The 12,414-nt window shown below is 37.2% G+C and overlaps 1 protein-coding gene across 1 annotated transcript in view; it reads right to left on the minus strand.

The window, feature by feature from the left end:
• Positions 1-4,490: 4,490 nt before the first annotated feature.
• XPR1 (xenotropic and polytropic retrovirus receptor 1) overlaps positions 4,491-12,414 on the minus strand; it is a 211,118-nt gene continuing 203,194 nt past the window's right edge. Inside the window, exons 14-15 of the mRNA XM_040263861.1 lie at positions 8,716-8,937; positions 4,491-5,791 (exon numbers count right to left, since the gene is read on the minus strand). Of these exons, the coding sequence (XP_040119795.1) occupies positions 5,731-5,791; positions 8,716-8,937 (283 nt within the window). The 3' untranslated portion in view covers positions 4,491-5,730. The remainder of the gene's footprint in view (positions 5,792-8,715; positions 8,938-12,414) is intronic.

Raw genomic sequence — 12,414 nt, forward strand, 5'->3', positions numbered from 1 at the left:
TAATAATGAAAAAAGAACATTTTTTTTTTAACCAATCACTTATTTTCTTTTAAAAACACATAACCACATTAACTTTTTGCTTTATACAACCATCTAGAAACTATAAAACAGTACCACATTGTGCATTAAACCTACTTTCAAGAAGGGAACGCCACACTTCATAAGAATTCTACCCATGTAAGAAGGAAAAAGGAGACAGCTAATAGCATAGTCACAGATACAACATGAGTCCAAGCAAGCATCAATTCTTTGACATCACCTTTTCCATTTACCAGAGTGGAGGGAGTAAGAAAGAAAGCAAGGAAGAAAAAGAAGCATCCACAGAGGATTAATCACATTCCATGGTTACTTTTGACAACTATAGCTCAGTTTCATAGAATAGTATCACCGGACCAACACAATGTGGTGGGGCGGGGTGGGGTGAAGGAAACATGAGCAAGAGGGAGAGGGTTCAAAGACAGGTACATTTTCCACCCTATTGCCCTCCTAAATACTCTTCACGGATACAAGCTTCTGTGCTAATCTGGAAAACAGTTAAGATATTAATCTTCACAATGTGATAAAGCTTGAGTTCTGCTCTTTTTGCAAGTCTGAGTGGCTCACAATTTTACTTTATAGTTCAAAAGAATAACAATGTCACAATCAGTTACTCTTTTGGGATGCCCCACAATCTTTCTCCTTATTTCCACCATGCTGGTATTGCAGCATGGACCATCAGGGAATTGTAAGGAGGGACTTAAGAGTGAGATGAAATCCTTGCTCTTTCTTAGAAGTTCTCATCTTTCTGGTAGTTAAGTCTTTCCTCTGTTTTGTGGTGGCACAGAGGAAAGGGCATAGCAAGAACTAAGGTAATATGGTGGACGTTTAGTCAAGTAACTGGTCTGAAGGTATGTAAGATGAGATGGTGTAATTAGCAGACACACTGAATCCAAGGCAAACAGTTGGTTATTTGATTGTCCTCCTTAGGTTGATGGCATAAAACAAAACAAACAAAAAAACTGAAGGTGGCTTTGCTTTAGTAATAAAATAAACTAAAGGTCTGCTATAAGGAAACATACTTTAAATGAAAAGCAGTATAATGATTTGCTTCTCTTCAGGGAAACTCATCTTGTCCCTTTGACTTCCTCTTCTGTAGTAAGTGTGTTGAAAGTGTTAGGCCAATGTGATAACCACTATACTCCATAGTAAGCAAGCAAATACATTCTGGAAGGTTGTTTTTAAAGGGGCAACTCAATATCACAGTTTTGCGAATTCATATTAGAAAGGCATGATGAACCATTCCAATCAGCAGGCTCCTCTCAATTCCCAGGCAAACTTCTCATATCATTTAAATTAAGCTCTGAACTTCTTTGACGTCTTCATATTTGGTGAGTGGTGTGGCTTAACGCTGGGTAAAGTACTGGTTTGTAGCATTAATCAGCACAAATTTCTTACGATCTAATATAATAAACTCTAGCCCACATTACCACTGTGCTGACATTGTATATACTGAAAATATAATGCAAAAAGTTAGCTTTTAAGATTTGCTATCAAGATTGATACCTGAAATGCAGAAATGTGTGTTTAAGCAATCTGTAAAATCTCTTTAACCTTTCCTTGCTTCAGCTAATCATCAAAAGCAAGAAATAAGCCAGATGCATCATAAAAAGGAATGAATTAAGCTCAAAAATTTGATTTACTTCTCTTAACTTTTCCTGAAGTTCTACTAGAACTTTTATTGTCTTAACTTAGTGACATAGATCATATCTATTATTGGCTTTTAAAATTAGATGTGTTAAAAGTTCGGTGATTTTGTAGTTGAGAAAGCCTTAGATTCAATGTAACTTTTTTCAATCTGAGAAGCCACCTTAATTTTTAAAATTTCAATATGCTGTACAGCTCTTATTTCTTAAGAGCTAAAAAATTTCATGCAAACTATTACAGAAAATAATCTGAAATTGATTTACCAAATAAAGTGCAATCACATCAGAGAATCCTAAATATTTGAATAAAATAACACCATGGATAGTTATTTTCTAAATTACTTTCCTTAGACTAAAAATTTTTTCTAGTCATTGCTAAGAAAATTGCATTTGGGCATAAAGAACTATTTCCCGAGTAAAGGAAAGTAGTGGAGAAAGAGGGTAGCAAAACAGGCAGGTGTCTACCAGCAGTATAACCACCCAAAGGAAAGATGGCAAAAGGCAGCATCACCTCCATGTGGTCAAGCTCACCTACTTTCCTCACTGCCCGGCTTCTGCTGCCAAGGTCCAGCTTCCTTTTGCTCTTCTCTGCTACCTCCACAATTACCTTATTTCTCTTCAACTAAATGTCTATTAATCAATGCCTGTACATAGGCTATTTTCTCCTATTCTTAACTTGCCTTAGTTAAGAAGGCATGAATTGCTTTCTCTAGTTATCATGAATATACTTTGGTCAAACCATGGTAGAAGGATATCATATACCAACAAGTTACTTCTAGCGACATCTCAGTTAAAATCTTCAAACTCTCATATTGGAATACTGGGATGTCACAAATCCGAGAGGCTGGGCTCCGTTTTCCTTCTCTAAGGGCTCACACATGCTACTGCTGGGGTGACTGGCATCCTCCTCCCACAACACTGCTTCTGTATCTGAAATGAAGTAGCTTTTTTAAGGAGAAAAAGGGCAGATGCTGGAAAAGAAAGTTGCACGTAGGTTTCCAACCTCTTTCCAATCTTAAAAATAACTATTATAACCTAATTAATGATGACAATATATGATCATTTTAATGTCTCTCTGTATGATATGAAATCCTCAATTACTCCATTTTAATGCTATAGGCAGCCTTAATTAGAGGTGCATATCTGTGCATAGAAAATAAGCCACTTGTTCTTTTACTTTCTCTACACACATCAATGTTTTCCATATTATCACAAAATGAAAAAGAAATTTTATCCTTTTTTTAAAAATACTTCTTTTTCATTCATTTGGGGGTATTTTAACTGATACCATCGACTGAGTGATTCTCAAATAAAATAAAACTAGCCTAAACCTAAAATCAGATAACGTTTTTCCTTTGGTTAGACTGCTGCTCCTTTAAAATAACTCTGTGATGTTCATTTCCTAGGAGTTCTATTGAGAGTTTCAGTGTACAAGACGCTCCAGTAAAATTTTAGGTAGGACACAGTAGTCACAACTAGAGCATATAAGTTAGGTGAGAAAAATGCACATTGCCTTTTCTGGAGGAAAAAATTATATATTCTTTCTTCCAAACTGTTTCCTCTTGATGAGGAAAAGCCTTCTTTTCTCTTTAGAGCTTCAGGAGGAACATAAAGCTGTTGTGTTTAAAAACATGTTTAGGCATCTGTCAAAGTGAGCTGAAAGTTACCTAAGCCTTATCATTCCTGAACAAACTATTCTGATTGGACCAACAGCAGGAAAAGAATATATTCGAACAATGCGTTATCTATGAAAAAATAATACTGATCAGGGTCGAGAATCATAATAGTTGAAAAAAGACCAAACCAGTCATAGGATACACTAAAGTAAAAACACTGGGGAATTAAAATACCAGAAGTCAACTGTAAGATTTTAAGTGTATCATCATATAGGTTTACTAACAGTGAATGAAGTTGACAAGTCAAATTGCTCTGGATACACATTAGTACCACCAAATTTATTTGTACAAGAAATGACTGGTCCACTGGACTTTTCTATATAACTCAGTAATAATTACTACTCCTTCTGGACAGACCAGTGATATTTCCCATAGTTTTAATGTACAAAACCAGAATAGTTAGAAAAAAAAATCCCAAGTATAAATAATGCAACCTTTAATCTATTAAGGGTCACTAAATTGTTACCACTGATTATTAGAAATGATCCATTTTATTTAAACTAAAAAAAAAAAAATTAAGTTTCTATTCTTCTGTTTTGGGCCAAAGAATATGCTTGGCAAAACAAAAAAAGCAGTAAAGGCCACAGAACTTAGTGATTTTTCAGGAAAAAAAAGTCTCAATTCAGGAAGGGACCAAAATTTGGAAGCTTGACAGAATAAAGATGAAAAAAACTCCTTTAAAAAGAAAATGTCAGTTAATTGGTAGCATTTTGGTAGTAACAAGAGTTTTAATTAATCTCCTAGAATTATGACAGGGATGAGTGAAGACATGCGATGCATGGCATAAGAGCTAATGACAAAAGGGTATATTAAGGGGCAGTAATCATATGCTTTTAATACTAAATAAATGATAATGCTAAATTTAATGCCAATCACATTCAAGGGAGAAGAATCCTTTAGGGTTTTTGGGCTTATCTGATGACTTAGGAAATAGGAAAGAAATCAGACAAAAGTGAACATGAGCATTGTGTACAGATCATCATAGTCTGAAATTTCTAAGAAATATGCTTTTTGTGTATAACCAAGTTTAGGCTCCCCCCAATTTTAAAAGCAGTTTTTCTGTCATAGGAGGGCATGAAATCTAATGTTCACCCTTTAAAACTGCTGGGAGAAAAAAAATAAAAAATAAAACTGCTGGGAGAAATGGCTGCTAATCTCTGTTTCATCACTGTCAGTGAGAAAGGAAGGGTAACTTGTTCTATGCTCTCAAAAGCATGGTTTCCCCAAGACAGACTTTTAATTTGATCAACTTCGGGCTAAAGTAAGTGGGCCCAGAAGAAAAACTATCCAATGAGGGTGTAGAGAGTCTATGAAATAGCTGTGCCTTCTAATCCCAAGTTGGTAAAGGCTGTACTTCAATTACCCTACATGTTGAAGCTTAATAAGGCGTAACTTCAGTTACTGTTGGAATATGGGCAAATGTATTCCACATCTGTTCCTTAAAAAAATGTATCTGGCCTCTTCAATAAATTTCAACTGGTTGCATGGACGTGTGTGAAGGCTTTGTTGCAGGAGACACGCTCAGGATTCTGAAGCAGCAGCAACTCAAAACATCAGTAATAAAACTTTGGCTTAAAATTAAAAAGGAAGGAAGGAAAAGTCAAACAGGTGCAAGTCATCTCATGAAAGAGGTATTGTGGACCAAACCCTCAGATGCTGTCTGACATTAGTCTCCCCTGTCTTCACTGCTACCACCTTCATTGTACAGGAGTTATATCACTCTTTTATGGTTAAGTTTCATAAATAATGAGAAAACCATATGTAACAAATACATCATATTTCCCACCCACCCAGCAACCCTCCCCAAAATAAGAAAAGTTACATCAAATTAAAAAGTAGCTTCATGAATGAAGGTACTGCTCGAAGTTGCACTTTCCCTGCAAGTGCGGCCAGTGCTTTTGCGCTGGGTATGAAGAAAAGGAAAAAATTCTCCACATAAACTGACAAAAAATTTAAAAATCAATGTCCGGTTTCAACCAGTCAAAACCGGGCCAAGCGGAAGCCGAGGTGTCTCGGTACCGTCCCATCAGAGGGTCCTTGTAATGCCTGGTCTTCATCCTGGCAGGTATCTGTGTCCTTGTGATTGTAAACAATCCAGAAGATACTGTGTTTTTGTTCCTTAAAATGTCCTCTGATTGGCAAAATGAAGTAAATATTTGTTTTAAAAATAGAAAATGAAAATTAAACGAGAAGAAAAGAAAAGAAACACAGTGAGCTTGTTTGGAGTCCATAGGATCCGATCTGGAAGAGCTCGGAAAACGTGTTATATGTCTTCTCCTGTTTTCGGCTGGAAAGGTACTAGAGGTTGCGTTGGTCAAGGAAAGAATTGTAGAGTAGGAAAACCAAGGATGTTAATCTAGACTTCGGACGATTCAAGTGTTAGCTTCATCATCTGTGTCTTCTATCAATACCTTAGTGTCACGAGCCTTGGATCTAGTGGTAATGAAAGGAAAAAAGAATACTTAGTCCATCACTAAAATACAAACACATCCAAAGTATTAGGTATATTTTCAATCTTACTACCATTAAAAATACATCATAACCAGTCATGGACACTATATACTACACCAGATAGACTGCTCCTAGAGCTTTGTATTCAATTTCAGATATTACTGGAAAAACACTAAGAAACTAGGTTGTAACCAGAGGAAGGAAACAACAATGGTAGGTCATGTGTAATGTGCAATGGAGGGGTTTGGTTTTATGTTGTATTTTTTTAACCTCTCTGAGATGCCAATTTTCATCTCTGTAAAGCAGGAATAATGATTCCTTTCTACATAATACTGCTTTCACTTCATGGAGATGTATGAATATCAAGTGAGAGAATGGATATAAAAAGCATCAGTAAAGCATTAAACAAATATGAAGAATTAAGATGAGGATGACAGAAAAATCACTTGAGGAACACATGAAAAACAAGGAGAGCTGGCCAGCAGATTTAGACTAAAGGAGACACATGACAGCTGTCTTCAAACAGCTGATGAAGTACACACAGAAGAGGGGCTTCCCTGGCGGCTCAGATGGTAAAGAATCCGCCTGCAATGCGGGAGACCTGGGTTCAATCCCTGGTTTGGGAAGATCCCCTGGAAGAAGGCATGGCAACTCACTCTAGTATTCTTGCTTGGAGAATCCCCATGGACAGAGGAGCCTGGTGGGCTACAGTCTATGGGATCACAAAGAGTCAGACATGACTGAGTGACTTCACATAGCACACATAAGAGAGAATACTAAGTCATGTTAGAAAGCCCACCCAGGATCAACTGGTTGAAGTTATACTGAAGCATGTTTCAACATAAGCTATCTACCACAGTAACTAGCCAACAATAAAATCAGGTGCCTTGTATAGTTATAAACTTCACTATGACTGATGACTGTCAATCAAAATAAGATAATCAACTATTCAGGATTCCATAAAAGAGATTCTTGCACAGGATGAAAAATGGAGTATTAGATAAAATCAAAATATTCTGCAACTCATGAGCTCCATTAGGTAAAGTAGGCATTATTATTACTCGACAGAGGTAGAAATAGACATTAAAAATGTCAAGGATGTGTTAAATGGTTGCAAGAGTCTCAAAGTTAGCATTCAGTCTTCGATCTTATTTTAGATTCGCTGCTCTCTTCCTTTGCACAAAACCTGCTCCATTGTTCTAAATGTCTTCCTCTGGAGGCAATCTAATATGCTGGTGTTTTTCCACTGAACATCTGAAACTGAACATAAAGATCTGCTTCCTTGTTTTTGAAGCAGAAAGAGTGTATGTTTGCATTGCCCTCTGCTGGTGACTAGCGAGGATTCAACTTTCAAATTTAGGAGCTCAGTGGGATGACCATCTATTGCACTGTCTTCCAGTCCTTTGTGGACCTTACCTTGCTAACTCTACCAGCCTTCACATCCCCTCCTCTTGCTTCTTCAAACTCTGCTTCCTGCTCTATGTAATGGTATCATGCTTTGGTTTAACGTTCTTCCTACTGACCTCCCTGACCATTCTTTTCCTATCCCTTTTGTTTGTTCTTTTTTTTTTTTTCTCTTGCTTGGGCTTGTTCCCCAAGACAGTTCCTTGCTCTGCTTTTCTCTACCTTCTCTTCTTCAGAGAACTTACAAATTCTATCTGAAGCTCAGGCAATTTCTCTTCTGCTCCCTGTGGGTTATTACCATCTCTAATTTTTTTTTTTAAGTTCCTTTAAAATGCTTCCTTGTTTTCCTTTTTGTCCTACTGTAAGCGCCCTAATCCAAGTCTTTAATGTTCCATACTGAAGAATACTGCAATGGTCTTTTAGTTGATCTGGCCTTCAGTTTTCCCTTTCCCAATGTATGTTGCACAGTGCCATTGAAACTTATGAATATATTACTTTCATAACATTCTATGAAAAAATTCTCCGTGACTTCTTCCTGCCTACAAGATAAAGCTGAATTTCAGCCTTTTACAATCATACTTCATTCAGCTAAATGTTGTTACTATTTGTTACGAGCTCTAGTCACATGGCTTTTCTTTCCATCCCTCATTTCCACCTTTATGTCTTTACCGTGCCTCTAGCCTATCCAAACACTCCCTTATCCTTTAGAAAACTGCCCTGTCCCTTCTTTTATTCCAATCCTTTGTGATATCTACTGTCTCTAAATTTCAAATGTGGCCACATATACCCTACACTTAGAGAGTACAGCTATCCTCCAAACAACTTTTAGGAATATACAATGTCAATGACCGATAAAAATATTGCTGTAGGCATTCACTAAGAAAGTAAAAATAATAATAGCTTATAATTATTGAGCTCTTTCTGTGAGGAAACTGGTATAAATTCCAAGTCATAACAAACAATATACCTAGCCACATTCTGAGCAGGGACCATACTAATCCCAATTTCCAGATGAGCAATAATACACAGAAATTAAGTGATTTGGCCAAGATAACACAGATATCAAGTGGCAGAACCAGGGCTCTTAAAATTTCTAACTTGAAAATGATTTTTATAGAAGATATACTTAAGAGTCAAATAAAATATTCTCCAATAAGTTTTCCCCAGTGTACTTTTAATGCCAAATCAGTAGGAATTAATGCATTAACATACTAATGATATTTTACACTATGTGTCCATTAAGACATTCTATACATAGGTTGTGAAAAATGATTGAACACCAGCAATTTCATCACGTTCAACATGACTGCTTAACTTAAATGTTGTTTAGTCGCTAAGTCACGTCCAGACTCTTTTGCTACCCCATGGACTGTAGCTTGCCAGGCTCCTCTGTCCATCAGATTTCTCAAGGCAAGAATACTATTTCCTTCTCCAAACTTAAATGTTAGCCAGTAATAAAACCTGAAGGGAATTCATCTCACAGAAGTGGCAGCCATACGTACTGAGAAGCGAGGCGAGGCCGGCGCAGGGATACGCTCTGGCTGTACTTCCACGGCCGATTCTTCTGGCGGTTCCGTACCCCATCCTCCTGGTCCATCATCTGCTCTAGGAGTGTCTGATCATCGGCATTCAGAGGGGCCACAGAGATGTCCCGTACAGCACGGAATTCACCACAGTTATTCAGATGTTCATTCTCCAGGCGGAAGAAGTTCCACACAAATCGCCTTAGCAAAACGGGGTAGGAGTAAGGGAATTACTTATAAAATTTGAATATACTACTACTATCACCTGTAGACCTCCAAGTACATCAACTTTCCACTCATGGAAATAAACACACACACACACACAAAAAGGAATTAAGGACTAGAATATTAAAATAGAAAAAGGTGGTGTGTGTGTTGGGGGGAATGGGACGAAAATGGAAGAGGCAGAGGAAAGGGACTCATGGAACACAGGTTCAGAGCACTCATTCTTTCACTCTGTTGAACAGATATTTATTGAATGCTTACAGTATGACAGGAAAAGCCACAGTATGACAGAGACAAAGCCTATGCCTGTATAAGTGTAGTTTCTAATAACAGACAGATATTAAGCAAATAAACAATTAGTTAACAGTCTGTGCTCTGAAGAAAGTAAAGTAGAGCAAGGGTACAGAACATGCTTCTCTGAAGCGATGACAGCTAGCAGAAATCTGAGTGATGTAAGGAAGCAAGTCAGGTAAAATTCTAAAGAAAAGGGTCCAAGGCAGAGGAAACAGCAAATACAAAAGGGGTGGAGGAAACAGCAAGTACAAAAGGTCCCACGCTGGAGAGGACTTTGGTGTGTTAAAACAACAGCAATGTCAGTAGGGCTGGAATGGAACAGGAAGGTTAAAATGGCAGGAAATGAAGATGGAGAGGTAGAAAAGGGCCTGATCCACAGACAGCCTTAAAAGCTACAGTACAGAATTTAGACTTATAGTGTGACAGAAAACAAGGAGTTCTGAGCTGGAGAATAATATGATTTAAGATCAATCCATCTGCTGCACTGTGAAGAGATCAAAGACAGCTGAAGAGAGATCAATCAGAAGATGCTGTAGTAGGTCCAGGAAAGAGATGACAGAGACTTAGATTCAGGTGGGGATAACAGAGGTGATGAGAAGCAGACCGACAGGATTTATTTATGAAGATGAGGCTTACTGGACATGGGGTGTGTGTCTCAGGTTTTTGTTTTCAGTAAATGGTGACACCATTTACTAGAGATCTGAGTTGTTTCTATTGCCATTAGATACCCAAGAGGAAAATTCAGTAGCTAGTTGGATATGAGTTTGCAGTTTAAAGGAAAGACTGGGACTATAGACAGCCTAAGAACAGAATTTCAAGTCATGGGCTTAGAAATAAGTGGAGGAGAGGAGTAAAGAGGATCAAACCCTAGAGCACACCAACATTTACAATTTGGGAAGAGGAAAATGAACCAGTAAACAAACTGAGATGGAACAGACCATGAAACAGAAGAGAGTAGTTTCTGAGAAATCAAATGAAGAGCTTTGCTGAGAGGTAAAGTCAGATAAAAGAACCACTGGATTTAGATAGAGGATAAACAGGCAATATGATCTAACAGCACAGATTCTGGGAGACTGTCTAGATTCAGATCAGGGATCTGCTACTTACTAAGTGTAACAGGCTTGGATGATTCACTTAACTTATGCTTCATCAGTAAATGAGACAGGAACAGTACTTACCTGACAAGATTGTGGTAAGGATTCACTAAGTTAGTACATGTAAAGTGCTTGGAACAGTGCCAGGTACACAGAAGACAACACATTAGTGTTTGCTGCTGTTATTAATTATTAACAAAAGCAATTTAGTTTGAGTACTGGGGAAAAGGATGAGATGAATTAAAGGGAGAATGGGGAAGGAGTCAGAGAGCAGAGATAGCAAGCAAAGTTATCTCTTGAAGAGTTTTGCTGTAAAAGAGAGCACAAAAATGGGCAGTAGTTGCAGGAAGAAAAAAGATTCAAAGGATCTTTTTTGCTTCTGCTTTAAATGGGTGATATAACATTTGATTCTATAAACCAAATAATTTTTTAAAAAGAAAATCAAGAATAAAAAAGTAATTGAGCTACCTCTTTTTTTTTTACTAGAAAAAAAATTAAAGCAGCATACATGAAAGAGAAAGAAGTGAATGGGGGGAGGTGGTGGTGATGGAGAATTTCAATGACATTTCTATTCAGAATTATTTAAAAATTTCCATTGCAATTTCAACTTCAACCCATGGCTTATTTATATATAGGCTGCTAAATTTCTAAATAATGTTTGTGAATTTTCAGGTATCTTTTGTGATTTTATTCTAACATTTGTTAAGACTTCCTTTATACAGCCCAGCACATGGTTAATTTTGGTGAATGTTCCATGTGTATTTAAAAGTAACATTTGTATTTAGTAGCTAGGTTGTATGCAATGCTCTACATATGTCAATTAGGTCAAGCTGGTTAATTGATTACTTGTTTTCTTAAAATTTTATTTATTTTTGTCTGTGCTGGATCTTCATTTCTGTGTGGGCGTTTCTCTAGTTGTGGCAAGCAGGGGCTACTCTCTAGTTGTGGTGTGCAGGCTTCTTGTTGCTGTGCTTTTCCTGTTGCAGAGCATGGGCTCTAAGGTTCAGAGGCTTCAGGAATTGTGGCACGTGGGCTCAGCAGTTGTGGTCTGCAGGCTCTAGAGCACAGGCTCAATAGCTGTAGTGCACAGGTTTAGTTGCTTCGTGGCATATGGGGTCTTCCTGGATCAGGGATAGAACTCGTGTCTCCTGCATTGGCAGGTGGAGTCTATACCAACTGAGGCACCAGGAAGTTGTTACTTGTTTACTTGATTAGTTGTTTATAGTGAGAAAAGTATGTTAACATTTTCCTCTAAAATTATAAATTTATCTACTTTTACTTTCTAGCAGTGTCAACTTTCATTTTACTATTTTCAAGCTATGTATTAGGTGCATACAAATTTGAATTGGCTATCACAGATGAATCTCAAAGTCTTTTGTTTTGGCAAATTTCTTTAGTGCAAAATCAGCTTTAGTGTTCTGCTTATCATGGGGTACCTGCCTTCACTTAAGAGTTTGGGCTATCATGTCAGATCACTGATGTTTTTAGGAAGATTAAAAAAATATTTTATCTGGCATTTTAATTGTTTCTATGAGAAGGTGAGCTAAATAACCCAGGTTGCTAAACTGCAAAATATGATTCTCAAAAGATTTTAATTCTAATTTCTGTTCTAAGACTTTTTACCTCCCTGTTTCTACTCACAACCCTTCCAATGGAGCTCAATTATTTTCTTTTAATTTAAAAACTTATTAAGTGTAACACACATTCAGAGAAGTGAACAAGTATGATGGGCACAGCATAATGAATTTTAGCAAATTGAACCCACTGTGTAATCAACACACATTTCAAGAAACAGAACATTACTGCACCTTACTCCCCACTCAAGGAGGTTCTCTTGGTGTCACTTCCACTCACTGTCCCACAAGGGCAAATGCTATTTTGACTTCTAATACCATAGATAAATTTAGCCTGCTTTTGAACTTCATAAATTTGAACTCGTACAGGGACATATTCTTTTGTAGCTGACTTCTTTTGCTCAGTACTTTGCTTTGTGGGGTTCATTCCTGTTTTTGTATTTAGTCTTCTGTTCTCAATATCGAATAGATTTGCATGTGTGTATATATCA

Source organism: Oryx dammah, unplaced genomic scaffold (genome assembly GCF_014754425.2).
Source record: "Oryx dammah isolate SB20612 unplaced genomic scaffold, SCBI_Odam_1.1 HiC_scaffold_21, whole genome shotgun sequence".
NCBI classification, from domain to species: Eukaryota; Metazoa; Chordata; class Mammalia; order Artiodactyla; family Bovidae; genus Oryx; species Oryx dammah.